Source organism: Eurypyga helias, unplaced genomic scaffold, assembly GCF_000690775.1.
Source record: "Eurypyga helias isolate BGI_N326 unplaced genomic scaffold, ASM69077v1 scaffold33406, whole genome shotgun sequence".
In the NCBI taxonomy this organism is placed as follows: Eukaryota; Metazoa; Chordata; class Aves; order Eurypygiformes; family Eurypygidae; genus Eurypyga; species Eurypyga helias.
This window is the reverse complement of record NW_010259440.1, coordinates 78737-101046: the sequence shown is the minus strand read 5'-3', so window position 1 is coordinate 101046 and position 22310 is coordinate 78737. Positions and strand designations below refer to the sequence as shown.

The 22310-nt window shown below is 41.5% G+C and overlaps 1 protein-coding gene across 1 annotated transcript in view; it reads right to left on the bottom strand.

Moving 5' to 3' along the window:
* LOC104511873 (armadillo repeat protein deleted in velo-cardio-facial syndrome homolog) overlaps positions 1 to 22310 on the bottom strand; it is a 59524-nt gene that overhangs the window by 6235 nt on the left and 30979 nt on the right. Inside the window, 3 exon segments of the mRNA XM_010154655.1 lie at positions 1537 to 1708; positions 2970 to 3087; positions 17061 to 17244. Coding sequence (XP_010152957.1) covers positions 1537 to 1708; positions 2970 to 3087; positions 17061 to 17244 — 474 coding nt within the window.

Sequence of the window (22310 nt, the reverse complement as noted above, 5' to 3'; positions counted from 1 at the left end):
ACCAAACCCTGTCACAGCGCCTGCATCACTCACTGAAATCCAAGAGCTCATCCTCTGCGTCAGGTGACCGTCCAACTTGTCCAAAAAGACATGACCAGGTGCTCTGGCTGATAAACAGAAACTCCCAGGGCATACAGACACAGAAGGTGTGTATATGTATGTATGCACACACACAGAGATATCTAGGCTGGCCCAGAGGAAGGAGGCAGACAGTCACAAAGGCCAGCCACCTGAGAGCGCTCTTTTCACTGTCACCAAGAGGACAATGACAGCTCTCCATCAGCACACTCCCTCCCACCCCTTCCACAGTGCACACTCATAGCTTTTAAGCCTAAAAATGTTTTCTCTGACTCTGTTGCTCTCAAGCAGCAAAACAACAGGGGCTGCAAGTGGCAGTGAAGAGGCTGGAGTCAGCACGCATTCCAGATTTCCAAAGGGTATCACACTGAAGTCATTGTCTGTGAGAACGGGCTGGCCAGGCAGGTAAAATTCTTTGTTCAGTTTTCCCCCATCATTAAAAGCTTCCCATCACTTCTTTAAATACAGTTTAAACCTAGTGGATGACAGACTAGTCTGCAAAAGCAAGTCACACTGTGATTACTTCCCTAACACACAGGGAAAACAAGAGAGGTCAGCTCAAAGGAGGAGTAACATGCAGCACACAGTCCGTCAAGTTCAAGAAACTCCGGATCTGCTCTTCAGGACCAGCACCCTCTTAGAGCTGGCTATAAATAGTAAGCCAGGATGTGAGTACACGTGAATGAGGAGAATGGAGCCTAGACAGAGAGCAGAGTTAATTATCTCTGAATTCAGTCTAGAATAGTAATTTCTCTAAAACAACAAGGAAAACTGATACAATTTGAGTGTCTCTTAAGGAAAGAGGGAAGGGGGTTACATAGATTATTAATCCTCCCTTGTAATGAAACTCATTTGCAGAACTCATGCCCCAGAGGAGAGAACAGGTCTAAAAGTGACTGACAATTTAAAGCTACAAAATCATGTTTGCAATTTAAATTACTGAAAGAGGGACAGAACTGGGAGGTTGTATGCTTGGTTGTGAGTGGGAAGGTAGGCTTTTAGTTTGTTTTCAAATGTGAGAGACTGGAGGCATGGAAGATGCACAGGCAGGACTACCATGCAGAGGGATGAAGGCATGCTGGCCTGGCTTCCAGTGGCCATGGCACATGCTATGCAGCCAAGTAAGTGGGCTAAGCATGGATTTCACAGACACAGAACACAGCAACACTGAGGAGAGGCAGAGCACATCCCCCTTTGTCCAACAGCAGTGTCATCTGTCAGCATGCACCACTCCTCTTTAAAGCCCAACAGAACTACAGCAATTGTGGAAAAAATTGCCCAAATATTTAGTAGCAACACATCAAGGGAGATGAACACATGCCACGACACTACAAACACGCACCTCCACAAACTGCACCATTCTAAACCAGCATGACGAATGGGCTCGCAAGAGCAGGCCTACACAGCAAAATTCACTTCCAAATCCATTTCCAGTTCAGAGCCCTCTGCAACACATACCTTTGGCTTTTTTTCCACCAAAACAACCAGCATCATCTTTCTTCTTCTTCTGAGAGCCTCCTGTACCTGCAGTCTGACCGGCATCTAGTTCCTGGTACTTATCAGCTCCAGGCACCTCTTTGTGGACGTGATAAGAAAGGTTCCGCATGATGCACACGCAGTTCTCTACAGACTGTTACAGAAAAATCTATGTTAGAACAAGTACTGCACCCTCTGATTTGCAAACCATTATATTATACAATGGAGGGTTTGGGGGGATTTAATAAAAACAACACCTGCCCTAGGAAAAGAATATAGCTTTTGAGTTAGTCAAGACTCCTTAAATTAATGTTTGTTCTTGTCCTAAACCCAATTTTATTCTTCCAGAAGTGAAGCACTTCATAAATGGTACCAATCCAAAATGAAAACTCCCTAATCAAAAATACCACCTGATCCTACATAAAGAATACAATTCACCTGAAGATCAAACACACAATGGAGAATGATCCTATAAGGCTCCTACTTTAATACAAGCCTCTCTCTCATTCTTCCAGCCTTTACAGGCCCCAAAAGGCCCATTTTGTTAAGTTTTCCCTGGGTCAGAACCTAGGCCTTGATTTCAACGAGAACACATGTTGCCCTATAGTAACGGCTAATCCATCGCACATCAGGTTCTAACAAGGGCAACGCTCTGTAGGTTGCAATGGAAACCACCAGGCAGTTACAAAATCTACTTCCAAAATTATCTGATTAAGTGACAGGGCTTTGTAATTCCCTTGCGTAGTCCATCACATGGTGAGATTCAAAAATAATAAAATAACAATGCTTTACAGTTCTTACTGGTGTTATTAAGCAATAGTATGTTCTTTCTTCTTTTAAAGAGGTTAAACTTATGATAGTTCCTATGCATACAAATACACTTTTAAGTGCCACAGGATGAGATGATGACAAAACCAGAGTAATTAAAATCTGCACCTTCAAAAAACAAAGCCACAATGAATGTACTGCAGGTCTGCAGACATATCTTAATGGCTAAGCACTACAGCCTTTAGAGATGGTGCTGAATAAACCCTTTAAAATGGGAACTCCTTTGCCGGTACTGTGCAAAGCACATCACAATGGGTCTCAATTCTGGTTTGGAGAGTGCACTTATAAATAACAATTAAGTAATGCAGAACAATAGCAATAATGTCACCGACAATAATATAGGACTACTCTCCCCACCTATCACGACCACTTGCCTTTGCTCACCTCATCAGCCATGAAAGGCAACACAGCAGCATCATGCTGATACCCCACAGACACCATGACAGAGATGAGAGGAAGATAATTACTGCATTTTCTGAGGCAAGCATAAGCCTCTTCTGATACCAGCAAACAGAAGTCAGATCCCAGTGCAACACTTCAGCCTAAGTTAATGGAAACACCCATTAAGTGTTAATACTCAAGTTCACCTTATTGTCTGTATCCTTCTTGCCAACTGCAGACTGGAGAGCATGAAGGAGGGCATCCACCAAGCCATCGCACTCTCTTAGTCTTCTGCGAGCTTCTGCTCCATCTGAACTTACATTCCTAACAGGAGAGAGTTAAAAGAAAATTTAGCCCTCTAACCTTCACCATAAAGTTGAAAGTGCATCGATTTATACTACAATTACTAAGAACTCATTACCCTGGATGAACAATTTGGAGGCAAAGTAGTCTGACAAACCGATTAAATCTCAATAAAATACGGGCAACGCACACTTGCAATTCTCCATATCTTAAGGAAAAGGGGAACACAGTCACGGGATGCCTACAAACCCACTTCTCCGAGTTGCTGGTGAGTCCAGTGATACATGTTAAACTGGACCGTTTTCAAAGTAAACAACACGCAAACCAGAAGATTAATTTCAAAGCTGTAACTTTTCATTTGAAAAACACTTTCACCACCTTAAGAAAAACATACAAAAATCACAAGACTGCTCAGCAGTATTCATGGCCACAAAACTGAAAAATGGAAAAGATTAAAACCAGGTGTACAATAAGCTGTATTTTACTTAATCAATCTGTATTCAGAACTGCTCTTCAGTTTCTTTTGGCCCCATCTGCTCCGAAGAAGTCAGATGGGAGTCACCACGTGCAACTGCTGTCTCCCTGACTGCTCAGAGGTTCTCCGAAAGTGTTCTGTACCCCCAGCTTTCTGACTGGAAGCGACTGCCACCCAGTTTAAATCCCACGTTTTGACATGTAAAGCCCACCTGTCACGCTGTGTACAGCGGTTTCAGCACAAACTCTGGATCAGCCACATTTATTAAGTGAAAAACATCAGTATGTTTATATGGCATTAAACATCTCAAAATATCGCACAAGAGAATGGCCAAGGTAGAGCAGGTGAGACAGGGCAGTGAAAGGTTACTCAGCGTTGTTAAAGTTGCATGTAAGTGACGGCAGGAATTGTCAGAGGAGAGCTATGGACTCAGCCTCACTTCTCCAGCAAGCACGCCCAGCACCTACTGAAGCCCCAGCCTTGCATAAGCATCAACCTGTCATTACCGAGCAAATCGATCCACATCTGTTTTGCTTTTCTTTTTTTGGGGCTGAGGGGGAATAAATTGAAAAAAATTATTCTTAACAGTGCTTGCTGGCAAAACCTATGCAGAAAGTCTTCTCTGAGCTGAACTGCACTAATTTCGACACCACCACAGCCTACATTTCAGCTTTCAGGGTCTTGGCATTCCACAAACCCTGTCAGGTTAGCTCTCAAAAGCTCAGGACACAATCATTACCTTCTGCTATCAGGATCATGCAGCCAATTTTTCTTTTTCACTAACTAGAGGGACTGCCAATCTCCAAGTAATTAACAAATCAATCACGGTCCCCCTGCCATGTCTCCCCATCACCCAGGCAGGCCGGTATGCTAATTGCATGACTAGGAAAAAACACATTTTCTCAGAGACCTCTCGAAGTCTGAAGACACTTAATTGTGAGCTGGTTGCTGTAACAGCACATTAACTTTCAATTAAGAACCCAAATGTAATGCACAGATAAATGAATCCTTTCCCCAAATCCTAACACACAGCCTCACCTCTAGCAATGGTTGATACAAGGCAGGTAAAGTGGATATTAAAATATGATTCCACAGGATATATGGAAGAGAGAATTCTACATGCTGTTCTTCCATCTCCAGTTGGACTAATCCTTTCATATGAAAAGCCCAAATGTGAATTTTAATGTAAAATCTTTATGAAACTGAAATTAGAATTTGCATTCTGTGATACCTTTCAGGAGTTATAACAATAAATGATAGCAGTTCCACCTCCAAGCACATCTATTAAAGTGGAATGTTACTTATTAGGCTTGAGGCTGACAGAAATACACTAAAAATGGTTTTATCCGGAGCTGTGTATCACACCTCTTATTCCCTCATTAAGTCTTAAAAATAGAGAGCTAAAATACATAAGGAACACTTGCAGACTTGAATAAATAAATCACATTTTGCAAAACAAAAAAATCCTTCACACCTTTCTTTCTCTGTGGCCCGTTTACAAGGGATTTTTCTAGGATTCATCTGTGCTACCACACTTGTAGCACATGTGGGTCCTGCTTTGGTTATCAACAGCATCACAGTATTTGGTACCCTGCTTTCTTAGTTCTTGATCTGTATTAGGATTCATATTAAGGTAAACACTGATAAGGTTCTAACTGAGAAAGATACAATAAAAGTGCATCAGTAAGTGTGGCTTGCTGGTATCTTCAGCTATAGAAAAAATTACTGAAAATCAGTGCCACAAGAAAAAATTCCCACATCCATCACATAAATAAGCATGAAAATTCTGCAGGATCAAATTAATAGCTAATTAATGATATGAGTAAGTTATCCAGGCATCAAACTTTGCAGTTCTATTGTCGTAACTAACATCACAAAATGCATCCTTATGAGTATCTCATGCAGAAACATCTGCTCTATAAATACCAACACCCCTGGGATTCCACTAGTCCTCCCTCCTTGGGTAATGAGATTCCTGCAGCCCATGGGATTTATCCAACATGGAAAACCAAAACCCATTTCCTCGTCTGTAACTCTAACCCTGACCTACTGCAGAGCTCAGCTCACATACTTCACATAAGCCTAGATCAAGAGAGACCTCAGAAACACTAAGCCCAGGGAGATCAGCATCTGCCTCACAGCGTCTGCTCCTACACTGCAAGAGGCACGAAGATCTCCCAGCTCCCATGGGAATATCTGCATTCCAGATACACAAGTACGCGGAACATCCCAAAGCACTAAACAACGGCAAGCATGGTGAAAATGAAGCCAGTGTGCTTTGAATAAGTTCTCATGTGGCAGTCCCAGAAGAGGTGCTCCCAGGGTTGGTTTCCATGACCCAGAGAAACCTTCAAAAGTTCCTGCAACCCAGATGAATGCCAGGTTACATTTCTGCCTTGGGGTGTTAGGACCCGACACCATCTACCTCTGAAACACACCACCTAATAGTCACCAGTCACAGTCACATCTTGGGTCTTCAGAAGGGACTGTAACATGGAGACCAAAGTGATTCCATGGACAAAAGTGCCAGTGCTTGGTCATTACAAAGGACAGAAGCTGCAATGGAACAGGCAACCCAATAACGCGCTCCACTGACTGGAGTCAGGAAAAATCTCTTCCAGTTACACAGCTGCACTAGTTTTTGATGCATCTTATGGATCTACCACAGGTTATGGAATGAAAGACACAAGTAATCATGTACCAAAGGGAACATTCAAAGCGAGGTTTCTAAACACCCTTCTCTCAAGAGTGATGAAAATCAAAAAATGGGCAACAGATTCCAGCATACATTAACAGAGGATTTGCAAAGCCTCACCCAGGGAGAACCTCCCAGAACTCATGCAACACACAGATATGCAACATATGGCATCCAGACTTGGATGCAGTTTTGCTTTTCACTGAACTTTTCTACACATCAAGCCCACATAGCTTTCTATCAGCAGAAAATTTATTCTTCAGTGGATGGAGTGTTTGGTACGAGACAACAAACAGAAAAGGAAGCCAAAACCCTAGTCGAAGTGCTTGCTAACTGTTACGTAGGAGCTAGGCTGCCATGCAGCGACTGGAACGGCCCAAAGATTTTGGAATTAAACACACAATCTCAATGACTTGCTTGCAGGCGCAGTTTAATATCAAGAATCTCTATAGATGAAGTCAAAGATACTTTTGAAGTTTGAACAACTTGAAATGGGAACTCTGCAGGGCTTTTGTGGCACTGATGATAGGCAAAATCCTATTATAAATGAAAACAAAGTCAAAAACATTTGACTGCTCAAATGGGTGAGAATGGGAGGAGGACCTACCCAAACTACTTCTACAGAAAACAGAATGAATGATACTTGCCATTCATCTCTGGTGTTCTGTACAGCCTGCTTCCATCGCCTTGTCTCTTCATCCCTAGAAAGGCCTTTGCTGCCTTCCCTGACTTTCCCTGCTTTTCAGTACTTTGCCAAGAGCCCATTAAATGAAGTATTTTAAAAACAGTATCATCTTTCTCAAACGACCCTGCAAAGGGTAACAGAAAGCTTCACAGTGTGCTTACTGTAAACACATACAACACACTCAAAAGAGTGATTCTAGAAGAATGACATGGAAATACTGTCCATGTTACTCAAAGTACACAGGCAGGAAACCAACTGTATGACTGATTTTATGTAAAACAGTAAAGCACAAATCTCATTTCAGAGATTTTAAATCCCCAGACTTTATAGCTGGAAAAAGCGACCTGGATTCTTCCTCAAATTCTTGGAGTCCAGACTGTAGACAGGACTAGTGAAAGAGGATTTGTAAGGATGTTCAAATATATGCTTTCCCTGGGAAAACAAAACAGAGGATCACTAAGTAAATGTTAAATAAAAGTAAATACCTACCAGCGTAGAAACACATCAGGCTAGGAATCCAGTCTGTTGGTATTAAAGACTACAGAAAATGGCGGGGAACGTGCTGAGAAATCTGTTCATGCTTTAGATAAGGTTATCATGATCACCAAAGAGTCGTCTTAATAATATGCAAGTCTGTCTGCAACATTTACCTCTGCAGAACAGAACTGGTATTCGTCACCTAGGAAAGGGGAGCCGTTACTACTCTCTGTGCCACACACCAAAACTGTCCTCAAGAGAAAAGATTCTAAAGTAACTAAAGGCATGGCACTTAATTTACGCTATTTCAGTGCAAATCATGTAGCAATGCCCACACGCACCTCCCTACCAATCCGAAAGGGTGGAGACACAGAGAGCTTTTGGGTTTGGTTTTTAATAATAAACTTGAAAAAAAGAAGTGTCAGAGGCATTTTTCTCTGAGCATTAAACTATTGCTGTGTCTGCCACCTGGCTGGAAAGGGCCATCAGCTGTTATCCCGCAGTGCTGCAGCTGAAAGCCAGAGGTTAGAGTATTACCCAACACCTACCATCCCACGTCAGTTCCGCAGGCGTAAAAAGCAGTTTGTTTAGAGACCCAGCTGGGGACAAAGACAACAGGTTGGGAACTTTGTTTTTGATATAAATAGAAAGCTGGACTGGAAATTCTAAAGATATCCTCCTAGTAACATTTCCACCTTTCTCAGGAAGAAGGGTGGACAGGAGCTGAAGCCGAGACAACGACGAGCTCTTTTCAGCAGCCTCTTTGTGCACACTGCAGGGTCTCAGACTGCCAAATGAACCCTACTTTTTATTGTTGTAAACAACCTCCTAATAGCTATTTTCATATTGCCAGCTACAAAGTAACACTGGCTCCTACACAGTCTGTCTCGGTAGGGTTGAAGATAAAGATACCTGCGACCATCACAAGCCAGGGAGCTCGAAGATCACGGTTTCTGGGTGGGTTGAGCGAGTGGCACTTCACGAGTGGGCTGAGTTGTGGCAGTGCTGCAGCAGAGCTGACAGGCAGTACATACGTCCTGCCAGATCTCGACTAACACCAACACTGTGGCTTCACTGTCCAGACACTGTGTTTTACATGCTTCAGCTGATAAAAAACTGCACAGTTCTCACAAGTCTAAATTAAAGTTATTAGTTCCATCCACCTACTCCAACAGTCAGAACCCTTGCTATAAAAACACCCTTCCACACCCACATTTTGCTTCACTATTAAGATATTTTTATTCGGATGTCAGCCAGAGGAGACTGATAAATAATAGTTACAGTAAATGTACTATTTCTGAGCGTATTTCTAGGTGCTGAATGTCCCAATGGACGAATATACAGCATTTTAAAATCATTCCATCATTTCATGCAGAAAGAGAATGAATTCCATACTTCAGTTCACATGAAATACCACAAAGTTTAATTGGTATTAAGTTCATTGTTCTGAAAATAAGAGAGAAAAAGAAAGAAGCTGCCTGTGACACAAAGATAGTTTGATGCAGGCAGCACTGGTCAAAGAACCCTGTACAACACAATGGATTTTGGCAGCAGACAGCTGAAGCAGAAATAAAGGAAAGAATATGGTAAAGAAAATGGGAAGAAGCCAAAGTCCAGATGGAATGAACAGAAAGACAGGGGAGCTCTGCTGCTGGTGCATTATATAGGGAGCAGCTGTTCGACTGAGAAAAGGTGTATCAGATCTGGGCAGGAGATCCCACTGGAGACTTCTGCTGCACTTAAGCATCCACTTACCAGCTAGACCCAAGGGAGGAGCACGTAAAACCCATCCAGCTATTTGCATCAAGGCACTGGTTTTCTTTAGTTGGTCAAATACCAAAAGCCATGCCCGAGAAAGGCCTTCCCAAGCTTAGTCTGTGCTCCAGCAACGCTGGCATAGAGCAAGAGATCTACAAAGCACACTGTCACATCTCACATTCATGTCAACACTGTCTAAAAGAGCTCCCTGCTATAAGCAGGGGCTCAACAGCCAGCAGCTGAACAAGGTATGGATGTCAAGTCCATCCTTTGTTACTGTGACTTTCTATATCCAAAACATCACGTAACACCTTTCCAGTAAAATGCTGACTGGTTACCTCCTGCATGACCTACTTGGAGGGCCGTAGCTTGCTCTCCTGTAACGTAAAATGATGCAAAAACACATTATGCAAGAATTCCATGATGCCCAGCATCTAGCTTCCAAATTATTCCAGTCTCTGCTTGGAGGAAAGGCTAAGGGGCTCTGCCTGCTTTATCACACATACTTGCTGCGGTGTGAAAAGGATCTCAGAAACAGAGAAATGAGGTGGTACTGATCTAATAAAGGATCATGGCTCACATGCCTTCCAAAGGAAACAAAGTCCATTACAGTGACTGCAGTGAGCTTTGTTTCAGTCCTGTCCTTCATCCCACCACAGCGACAGATGTTTTTGCAGATTCCCTTTGCTGACAGCCAAGGGAGAAGGGACCTAGATTCATGCCTAAGTAATGACAGAAGGCAATAAGCAAGTGCACAACTTAAAATTTATACTTCAGATTTGATTGTAAAGCATTAAGGTTGCATGTAACTAGGTTATGTCTCTGCTGCTAAAATCTATGCATAATTTATTTATATTACAAGCTAAACATCAGGAACTGTCAGGAGGAACCCTAACAGCTCCTTACTAGCACGAATTAAACGCTCTGCTCATCATATAAGCCCCAGGACAGCCATATGCTGTGATCCTGCACAGTATCAGTAAGCTAATTAAGAAACTGCCTTCGCTCACTCCTCTCCATTGTGCGGGTTTTTAATTTGAGTTGGTTTTTTTTCCAGTCTGGGTTGGGCAGATAAGCTTTTCCCTTTTCCATGCTCCTTGCTGTCTCCAAAGTGAAGATTCACAGGCAAAATTCTGTTCAGTTTTTCTCTCTTTGAAACTACTCCTTTGCTGAAAGTCCAGTTCAAAAGTACCTGTTGCACAACAAAACACTGATGGTATCCTGAGCTCCAGTTTCTAGAGCAGCAATCTCCTCAAGGCTGTGCCCAGTGTGAAACAATACGAGTGCACCAGCCTCCAAGCACGGTAGGTGGGTGATCAGAGACAAGGCAGCATCTGCCCTCATCTCCTGTGCAGCCTCATCAGTCCTGTCCAGGCCTCCTTGGTTAAACAACTGCCCTACAAAAGGACTACTTCAACTATGATAGGGGAACACACCAATTAAGAGGAAAAGTCAACCAAATGACTGTCAAAGAAACCTTTTTGGAGTCAGGGAGAAATGGAGCTGCTGCAAGAAGGGCTCTGTAACTAATGTTAGACTCGCGAAGCTCAACTAGTAATTTGCTGCTGATAAAAAAGAGAAAATAAAAGCTGGCACCTGAAACCTCACATTTACATATCCTTTCTGTCCTGCCATGCTTCGATAAGCAAAGTTCCCCTGACACCAAGGGCAGCTCAGTTGGCAGCGCTGCAGCAGCATCACCTGAGCTTCACCTCCTGTGCCCTGCTCTTCACCAGGCAGCACTTCCAGGGCAAAGACTTGCACTTAAGTGCCTTCTTACTTCAGTCAGTTGGAGATGAAAGCTGCCTCAAGTATACGAGAGTGTGGGTAGGACAAATATTACCTGACTGTCACAACATACTATTATCATGCCTTCAGGATTTAAAGGTGGATAGAGCTTGAAAGTAATTCACTTTGAAAGCTCTAATTCCCAAGCACTTTTCTTCAGAGAAAAGCCATACATTAATAATTAATAAGAAATGAGCACCTAGTTTTGACAGCCTTTCTTTCCTCAAATTCAGCATGGAGACATGTGAAGAAACAATGGACACACCAGTATCACTGAGACCCTCACAAAGTCATTTTCAGGGTGCAAAGAGAGAGAACTTTTCTGCCAAAAAATCACCACAGATTCTGTTTGACAAACCTTCTTTACCTCCATGTGCCTCAGACAGACACTCCTGCTACAAACAGTGCGTGTTTGCATTCATACATGTCTAAAAAGACATCAGGACTCTAGGAACGAGTCCAGTGTGACGTGTAACTGGAGCACTGAGAGTTACATCTGCAGGACAAGGTGTACATGCATGGACCACAATCCTCTCTGTTCTCCTCAGAAAAAGGGTTAACATATAAAACCTCTATATGGCACATCCTGAGTACTAATGATTTGCCTTCAAGCTCCTGCAGTCCTCTTCCCTCTGAAGTACATAAAAGTAACAGCAGCCTGCAGATACTTACACATCATTTCTCATCCTGATGGAGAATGTTTTCGGCTCCAAATCTACAGAGTCCTTACATCAAGTCTTCAAACATCGTATCTCATACTTACCATAACTCTTCGGTTCTGATTCCATGAGACCAAACTTTTAATTTATCCCTACAGGAGGTGCTTATTCCCAGTTGTTGTCTCTAAGATCAACCACTTCAAAATCCTTGAACTACTGGTGTTTACCAACTTCAGGGGAAGGTAAGGAAAGAGGTGCCAATCCCGCATTAAAGACAGGAAAGTGAAGATCACTGAAGTACAGATCTACTCAGGCACTTAGGAGGCTGAATCTCACCAAAACCAGCAGATAGGGCTACTAAAAATTAGACTACAAAAAGATTTATACCATTCATCTTGCCTGTAATTACGTCAGAATAGTAGCAAAACAGCAATTAATCCATACTTCTCAAGTCTCTTGTTAAGCTCTAGCCACCAGTTTGTCCCGTCTCGGGAGCTGACGTTGGACAAGCTGTTATGTGCAAGTTCCATCTGAGGAATGCATGTTTCAGTGGAAGGCAAGTGGGTGCAGCTTGTTTGTGTTTGTACATCCACGGCCAGGTCTCTGAACCCTGAGGCTATTTGTGAACGCGAATTTCTGTGTACTTGGAGAATTGACAAAAAATGCTGCAACTACAGATGGTACCCTGGAAAAAGGAGCACTTTGCATCTGTTTGCTATGCAAATTAATTCATTTAACATTTGTTGACAGCAGGTCAGCTTAGCACAGGAATCAGGCAAGAAAGTTGGCAATTTAGGAACTAAGTTTTCTACTCTGTACTCTTAGAAGTTAAAAAATCCAAGGGAGAATGAAAAGTAATTAGGCTGAAAACAGCAATTAAGCCCAGAATGAATGTCATTTTTAAACCACTAAAATCCTTGCTGCTTCTAGAGAACGAGGAATCATAGAGGATATCTACACAGAAGTCAAAAAAGATGATGTGACTGCAGCAGCACTCTCTGACCCACCAGTGCAGCACTGCTCTAAAACACAGGTACCTTAGGAGAAACCTGGAGACACAGCAAAGGTCTCCAGCACTGCCTGGGTACATGTGCCTTAGCTCCACCAGTCCCACAAGCAATTCAACTTGTACTCTTCTCCCAAAGCACCTTAATGTCAAGGTTAAAGTTGTAGGAAGGATCACGAAATGGCCCTGTTAAGATGCACCAAATCATTACATTAATTAAACTGGAGGAGAGTACAACTGAAAAACTAATGCTTCTGGATTGCAATTCTCAGTAGGGATATAGGAGTTTATAGAAGGAGGAAAAAAGACTAGAAAAGACATTCTCCAGATCCTTGAAAGAATAAATACAACGCAAAGACACGAAACTTCTACCCCAAATGAAATAAAGGAATATTTGTGCATATTTAATGATTGTCCTAGCAAATGTCTTCCTTATTTCTTCCCCAATCCCAATTTTCCATAACCAAAAGTCCACTTCACTTCAATAAACCAATCTGCTTGGTTTTCTACTACTCCTTTTCAGATTTCCACCATACCTCTCAACAGGTTCAAACAGAATATAACAATACCTTTATACAATTACACCCAGGGTAGCATCTATCACAAGGCTCGTATCCATTTTAAATAGTAAAATTATCAGGGATATTGCAGATCCATTCATCATAGCGAGCCTGCCTCTAGAAACAAACCAGAGCAATGTAAGAGGAAACATCTTTTTCCTCATCTCAGGACAAGAATGGACACAAAATTACCACCACCTGCACTAGCTTCTGAAAGCTTCAGTGTTTCTTGGAAAATACTGCAGAAAACGCAGACAATAAATTTAATTATCAGATCACAGTTGGCAAATTGGCTGTGCTGCCAAGTATTTATTTTGCAAAGGGGAATACAGGATTCCCAAAACATTTGTTTGAAGAGAGTTTTTGGCAAGTCAAGTACAGAGTTGGATGGCACACAGAACCCACTCGTCATGTCCCAGGTGATACGAGGATTCAGAAGATCCCTACAACAGCCACACTCATGGGAGGAGGCTTGGCTTTGGAAGGAGTCCTTAAAATAAACACTGTTCCCCAAAGTCAGGGGAAAACCTTAACGAGTTGCATATTCTTCCTCTGACTACTGGCTACGTAGACGCTGTCGGCTAGCTATGACAGCTTGGTATCGTTACGTATCACAGGTAATCCCAGAGTTATTTAACACATGGCAGGAGAGAGAGATTTAGAATTACTTTATTGATAACAAACTCGGCAGAGTTTCTGATTTCCAGCTTGTAAATGACCAGGTCCAGTGTTACTCAGTGTTCATGCACCCGGCTTTCTCAAACAGCAGCTCAGACACATCCATTCTTTTGGCCATACAGACTAAATCAGCATCAAGCATCACAGATGGATTTTTGTGAGTTCAGAGTGGGGAGAAATCAGGGCTATGCAAAGCCAGTAAGCTGCCTTAGCTTTCGTATGGGGCAAAAGAGTGCACGGATTGTGCCTCGTCTCCTGCCAAGTTGATTCCCAAGTATAGCAACACTAGTGCAGGTACAAACATCTTCTAAGATACTGGGCCCAATTACTGACCCCTCTGCTAACGCATCCTTCCATCCCACGCATAGCTGCAGCACTACGCTATCTATCTGTGTTGCTAATGCCAGATGTCAATCTGCCCTTCCATCCCACCCTGGGATGGATCAGAATTTGAAGAGGTAAAAGCAAATAAGTGGGTTTTGGTGGTTGTTTTCTTTAATTACTTGTTATGAATTATTTTGAAGTAAGTGTTTCTAAGGCTCCGCATAATCAAAGGAGAGACCTAGATTAAGAACAAAGTAAAGATGAGAAAGCAGCGTAAAAAAAAACCCCAAGGCAAATAATTAACTGGTAGTTCATGCTGTGAATCACCGAGTTTGAAACAAACTCATCCACATCTGTTGATAAACTTCATTAACTGAAAAAAACGATACTGAAATGAATGCCATCCTGCACGCATAACGCCTGTCTCCTGCTTAGATACCTAAACAGCAGGGACATCTGAAACCTCCGAAGTTCAAAGATTCACTCAGCTGCTGTGGAGGAGAGCACTGCACACACCTGAGGCTCACTTCCACAGGGGACAAAGGAGGCTGGCACACCATCAAGAGGACTAACCTCCAAATTAAGTATCAACTTGGTAAACAGTTTGTAGTCTGCAATAAGCTCCACTGATGGAAAACTGAATTTCTAGGACCAGCTACTGTGTCAACAAAGGAAGAGAAGAGGTTTTTAAACACTGACGTCTGTCAGACAGATGGCTGCAAAAATTTGGTCTCTGCTGGTGTCAACTATCTTATCTTACTGGTGCTTTTAAGGATGAGCTGCAGAGGATTTCAACAAACACCACAATTACTTCCAACAGTAGTAATGATAATTACTTTTGATACCCACATTTTTATCTGTAGATCTGGAAGCGCTCTACAAAAGCTATGTAATATCACACACACTGTAACAAGAAGTACAATCAACCAAAAGACAGCTCATCTCTCACCTACTCCTGCATCCTTGCCTGTTGTTCTGGACTCGCTTTGTCTCACTGCAAGAAATAAGGAGACAGCAAGACAGTTCTCCCGCCTTCCTATGAGGTTGCTCTCTCCACAGCACAGAGACACAAACAACCTACCTTTTTCAGATTACCTTTCCCTGCTAACCTGCCATCACATCTCCATTTACCTTAAGCAACTACTTTCAAGCATGAAATCACCTTACCCCACATCTGACTGAAGCCTCAAATTTTCCACAAGGACGCACATAGTCCCACATGACTTTGACAGCAGAGGCTATAGATGACAGGACTGAAATTCATTTCTCCCCTTCAACAGCAGCAGCAGTTACCATTCACTGGCTGCTGTCCTGATGCAGTCGAAGCTCATCAGGACCGTTTTTAATTCAAATTCTCTAACTAACGTGTCTCAGCACTACTGTGCTCCACAACCCTCTTCATTAGTCTTAAGAATACAATGTCCAAAGCTTCTGCATGCCCTGTAAGACCAGTACCTTACTTTAAAATCTTAAAAATCCAATGAACCAACCAACCAAAAACCCCCCTAATTCTATCCTGGAATGTAGAAGTTCAAGTGGATCCACATGCTAAGAAAAATTCATGATGTGCATTAGGTTAGTCTACTAATGATCAACTCATTGTCTACACTTACTGGAGAATATCATATTCATTCAGATAATCCTTTTATCCCCCACCATGACTAATTTCCTCTTGGAGAGCACCATTAGAAAATGAGACACTAGTAAGTGGAAACCTATGATGTCTGTAGCCTACTTAAAGGACCTTAGTTTCCAGTGGGACTGCAAATAATTTCAGTAATGGGCCCTTCCAGAACACTTTTCATTACTTTCTTAATTTGTGAAGTTACTCAAGGGAATAGTTACTGCAATTGAGAAACCACAAGCCCAAGAAACAGAAATGAACCGACTTCTGAAGATGAATTACTCAGAAGAAATCCGACAGAAGTATTCTTCAGAGCAACAGAAGGTATGATGCCAAATCTTTATTAGTTTTGTTCAGACTAATTGACTTCATGATAAAGCTGAAGCATCTAAAAGGGCATCTCCACTGTTCTATCTCAAAGCAAAATTAAAGCGACTGTGTTTGAAGAACACTGGTTCTCCAGGTTTTTCAGACTGTATTAGGAGTCCCTCTTGACCCCAGCGTCTAGCATGTACTGTCCTGCTCTCAGACATGCAAATACAATTTCTAACCAGAAAAGGCTCCTTTGCAAGGAATATTAGAAATAGGTTCCTAAATGGTCAGTAGTTCAGGTTCTTAACTAATTTCCCGTAGGTTCTTAGTCACTTTAGCTTAAAACAGGACTGCGTCAACAAGAAGTGTTCGCGGCTAAAACTGGATCTCAGTGTAATTTCACAGAAACAGTTCCCCAACACCTGCAAAAAACGTCTTTTGACAGGAGAAGGCCTAAAATCAAGAAGGGAGTTGCGTGAAAATACCCTTTTCAAATATCTATAACCAGCACCATCATGGGAAGCAGAGAAGGTACTAAAAATGTGTAGAGACAGCCTACTGCTCACAGTACAACAGAAATGAAAGTGTGATGCTCAGTACTTGCGGCACAGTTTGCATTGCAAAATGCTTTCTTTGTACTTAGCGTGGCAGTTAACCTTACCTGGGGTCACCCTCCATTGTACCCTGATCTACACAAACCCACTCCCCTTAACCTGGATAAATGAGCAACTCTTTGCACTGAGCCCACTGACACACCTACATGGGTAGTCCTACAACAAGAGGGCCTGTGGCAGGCAAATATCTCCAAGCGCTGCTATTGTGGCCACTAAACTGGGGAACCTCTGCAAAACCAAAAGAAACACATGATATTTTATTTCAAATCAAAATAATTTTAATGAAATCCTAAACACAAGATGTGGTGAACAGATGAATACTTCACGGTTCTGCCTTACCGTAAGCAACCAGAGGTGTTCTTGAAGACAGTTGTCCACTCAGCATCACGAGGCTTAGAGTCCTCATTCGGCTCACTCTCCCAACCTGAATGGGGTATAATCACCTCGTTGGTGAGCGTCTGCAGACCATGGTTGATAATGACCATCTTCAGGGGCTCATAGGAGGATAAGTTCCACAGGGTGCCTGCAGAACAAACAGTGATTGCTAAGTAACAAGAGTAACTACTTAAAAACTCTAGAGTAAATAGAATCACTAGATTCACAGAGAACTGCTAAAAGGCTAAATCATAAAACTAAATGAAAAGGCAAAACCACTTGATGAGACACCAGAGCACACAGCTTAGGGAAAACTACAGAGTCGCTGCAACCGAAACATTTCCAAACAAACGTATGGAAGCTCTTTTATCAAGACCGGAATATTGTTGAAGTCATCAAGCCTTACACCACAGTATATAAATGGGACCTGCCATGGGAGATTAATAGGATTTTTCTGATATATACAAGTTTTGTTACACTTTTACGTCTAGCTATGCCTCAAAAAGGTAAAAATTCATCCAGTGCAGCAGACAAGTACATCGAGCAAGTCATAAAAACAGTGGATAAATTTATGGAGTATAATTGATCTTATGCTTATCCTCTGCACAAGACAATATTTCATTCAAGACTCCTCTTTATTATTTATTTTCACATTTTCCTGTCATAGGGACTATCTGTGTTCGAATCACCTGGTGCCACAAGCGTATGATTCCTTGAAGAAGCTGAGCACCAAAACTCCTTTGTCCTTCCATTTTTACCTCAATTATGAGCCAAAGTAGACAGAAGTCAAACATAATAGAAGACTTTCTGTAAAGGATCCAACTTTCCAACAGACCTGAATTAGTGTGCCAAGAGTTACGCTCGCTATGTTAGGACTGTACCAGGACATGCACTCCAAAGATAACTTCTGCAAAGGCCCAGCCTGGTAACACTCGAGAACTATCAGTAACAACACTGGGAGGGAGCCAGACGCACACTTTTATCTCCAAGGGGAAGAGTGAAAACGTGAAAAACTTCAGAGAGACTGAATGGAAAAGCTAGATTCTCCCGATTCCCCAGAACACACAGGAAATGTTTCCTAAGGAGATACATACCGACCTGAGGCTCCCTGTTCTGTTACTACAGGGGTGAATTTGTGCATAGTGCAGTGCACATTGTAGATACTCACCTCTTAGGATACATGTCCAAAGCAAAACACAAAAAAACCCCAAAAGGAGCAACCTTTTGTTTCAGACCCTTTCAGTCACCCCAAGTTTTAAAACCTACAATTTACAAACTTTAAAAATTACTGGAAATACCCTGGATCTCTTACTTATGTCACACAATACAACACACACACATGGATGCGCTGGACCCCATCAGTCAACGGAAAGCATGGAGCAGTGAGGGAGGCTGCAGCTTGCCACGATCCAGCATGCCAAAGAACGACCAGAGCCCCCGCCCCCACCTCCAAATGAGGGAAGGCAGCTATCCCGTGGGAACTCTCTTCACACTCAGGCTTTCACTGCTATGGGTTAGAAGTGTCAAATGCCAAACGTCCTGTTTTAATATCAGAGTATTATCCATATAGAGTCATGGCAGGTACCAGGTCAGAATGGGAATTTTATCTCCATTTGAGTTGTGACTGGCACTTATACAATAACCTCAACGGCTGATGATTAGCAGAGCCTCAGAAGTCAAGTGCTAGGGCATCTCCTATTCAAAGTGATCTTAACAAAATCCAGACATCTGTTCAGACTTAGTAGACCACATTAATTAATAAAGAAACTCTGAGGTAGACAACAGAATGAACACCACAATGTTTCTTTCAGTCTTTTTCTAAAGCTATACAAAAATATTGCTTTTCTGGCCTATTACCCTGGCCATTCAGAGACAACACACTGTATCAGATTTTTATAACCTACTTTTTTTAAGCTTTAAAACATGACTGTATAGGTGAAATATGAATTCATTTTCTCTTCATCCCCATTACAATAAATCACCCTTTGCCACTGCAAAACTCCAAACAATGGACAATAAGAAAAGAAGCAGAACCAAGCAGAAAATGCTAATTGGCCTCATTTAGTTGTGGAAGAAAGCCTTTACTTCTCAGAACAAACTGACTCAAATATATGCACGTCAGTATTTATAGGACAACAATAGAAACTGACACATAAGCTACCCAATTTATTTTAAATACTTCACTGGACAGTCTTTCTTTAATTATTGTACAGCAATTCCTTAAGCATATCAGACTCACTGATATAAAAATAATAATTACAAGTACATCCCTAAACGCATTGCTCACTCAGTACTTCAAAATTCACCCAGCACTGAATGAGATGGATAAATCCCAGGTAATTATACAGGATAATAATCTCTGGAGCAAACCTAGATTCAAACTGAGAACAGTGGGTGCAGAATACCCTGGTCTGGAGGGTTACGTTAGGGTTCCCTCACAGGATCATAAATGGAGTATTTGGTATTTGCAATAGTCAAAAACCCACTATTAGGAAAAAAAGGCATCAGCTGAGGAACCTAGTACAGTGTTCATAAGGATCCTGCACATCTATTCTTTTGAAACTGCAAAATATCACAACTGGAAACAAAGTGGAGATTTAAGATCATCTGTATGTGGAAGAATGAGGTTTTAAAATCCGACAGCCATCCCCATTTTAAGAGCTCTTGCCTTAAACAAACATTCTTCTTGTGCACCTGAAATGAGCTTGTGCCTCCTCCCCCTTCCTGGAGGAGTGACATAATGTGTTATCTGCATAGTGAAAGCACAAAGGCAAACTTCACTGTTTAAAAAGAATCAGGCAGACACATGCTTAATGTCAAAAATACCTATAAAATTTCCAAGAGCTCTAATATTGCAGGATAGTACAAAAATTTTCCAGCGCTCAAATATTTTGCTTAAGACAGAGATTTGCGTCTATATTTCAATACCTTCAACGTGTAAAATAAAATCATCCCCTCCAAACTCCCTCTTCTCCTACATTCTCATTCACCAGCAGTTATTTCAGGAGACGAAATGCAACTGGGATTCAACAGCATTTTAACTGGATTGCAACAGTGAAAGCAGCACTAAACTGTGGATCTACCCCACACAAGTCAAGAGAGCTCCTGCCCCCGCACACAACAACAAGAGATGTGTACAACATCTCTTGTACACAGTCACCCAGAAATTTCATCAAGAGGCTGACTGCAATTTATGCAATAAACTATTCAGGGCAAACACATCCTGACTGTTGAGCTCATTCACTGGCTACAAAACAGCGGGAACTGAAAATAAATAAGAACGTCTTTCCTCCATCCTCTTTGAAGAAAGAACACAAACCAAACCCAACAGTTTGCAAGCTTTTCAATTTCTCATCTGGTTCCCATTTCTCAAATGTTTCATAAATGTTTCACCAACAAACCGTGAAAAAAAAAAAAAAAAGACAGTCTTACTATAAAGTAATTAGTGCAAACTCTTCAAATTTTTAAAAAATGTGAAACCACTTATATATAAAACATTCTCCTTGATGGTTACATAAGGAAAAGCAAGAAAGTCCCTCTGTCGAACAGCATTCAGCGAAGGAAAACACACAGCATTTAACAGAAAGGAAGCCCAAGATAAACAGGGATGAGGGAATCTTGTGGTCCCAAAGACAGAGAAGAAAATGCAGATTTGAGGTTGACTTCACTGGGAAGATATTCCACAAGAAAAAACACAGGAAATAACGAGCGTTATTTAAGAAAGACATACATCTTAGTCAAAATTATGAAAACAAAGGTCTAAATCACAACATCCTTTCAGCTCTTGAGAAGACAAATTCCATGGAAAAGACACTGAAAGTGACAGCCACAGAAACTGAAAAATAAAGTGAACAGACAGACTATAGGGTTTAGCTGTGTAAGAAAATCTGAGTTAAAAAAATTAAAATCACTGCAAATTTGATGCACATTTTTAAAAATAGTTCCCTGACTATTAGCATAACACACTAATGATCTAACAAGCTGGAAAAACTGTTTTTAAAACTCTTAAGTTTAATCAATTCAAATGAAGAGCACTCAGGAGAAAGGAAGTCACTAACACAGCAGCATAAGGGAAATGAAGTTATCTAAATTTTCCATGCAACTTCACCACAAGTTTTGGCCTTTTTTACCACAAATGGCATGAATTTTAGGACTACAGAAATACAATGAACTATTTGTTTTCAGAAGATGATCACAATCATGATCAATCTGTATTTATTCACAAATACTATTTGTAATATATTTATATATTACTACTCTTTCAGCATATTGGGCAGGGAAAACAGCTTCCAAGTACTGATTATTTTAAAGACATATGGTATAGTAATTTTCAATATAAACATAGCTATCTGATTTACATAATATTAAAAGTGATTAGGCACACAGCCGTAATTCCCTAAACCTCCATCTCCTTAGAGCTGTGGAAAGATTTTTGAAGAAATTGTGGCAGAACACATACATGCTATCATCTTCTGAAATCAAGGGAAATCTTACCCTGCTTTGCTCGCTTACTTGCAAAAATCCCATGTCACCAAGAAATGAGAAGTAGCTGTTGAATTCTCGGCCCATGGTCCATACCAAATCATTTACTGTTTGAAAAAACCAAGTGCTCTGCATTATATTCACCGAGGATTTCTTGTTGCATGTTGGTCCTGTACGTGTTTCTTTGACAGACTCGTTGGTGTTATCATTCTAAGTCATGAAGACTGGAGCTGTGCTTCTTCAGCTTAAGCAGTGGTCAAGTTCAGAACCTCCACATGAACTACCATGCTACAGAGCGCACCATGGACCTTCTGACAAGCCTTGTAATAGAGAACGGAAGGGGTGAGCGCGTCTGTAATCAGGAAGTTGAAGACAGCATGGTACTTCAAGAAGTCAGTGTCTGATCAGCTGACAGGATCTCTGCATACATAAATACCCAGACGGTGTTGAAGGAGGAAGCTGATCGACCTGAAAGTTGCTATTCTAGGACTGGACCAGGGTATTTCCTCTGCAGAGCATTTTGAAGGCCAATCATTTTTCAATTAAAACCAATCTGGCAACATACCACGTTAGGAAAATCATGTTCTGCACCACGTAAAATCAGTGCAATGCCATTAAACAACAAAATTACTTTCAATGTTCTCACAAAGAACAAAATTATTCATTAAATCTACCAACTTCTGATTGCTTTTCAAAGAATGTAATAGAATTTTGGTCTTGCGTATCGGATAG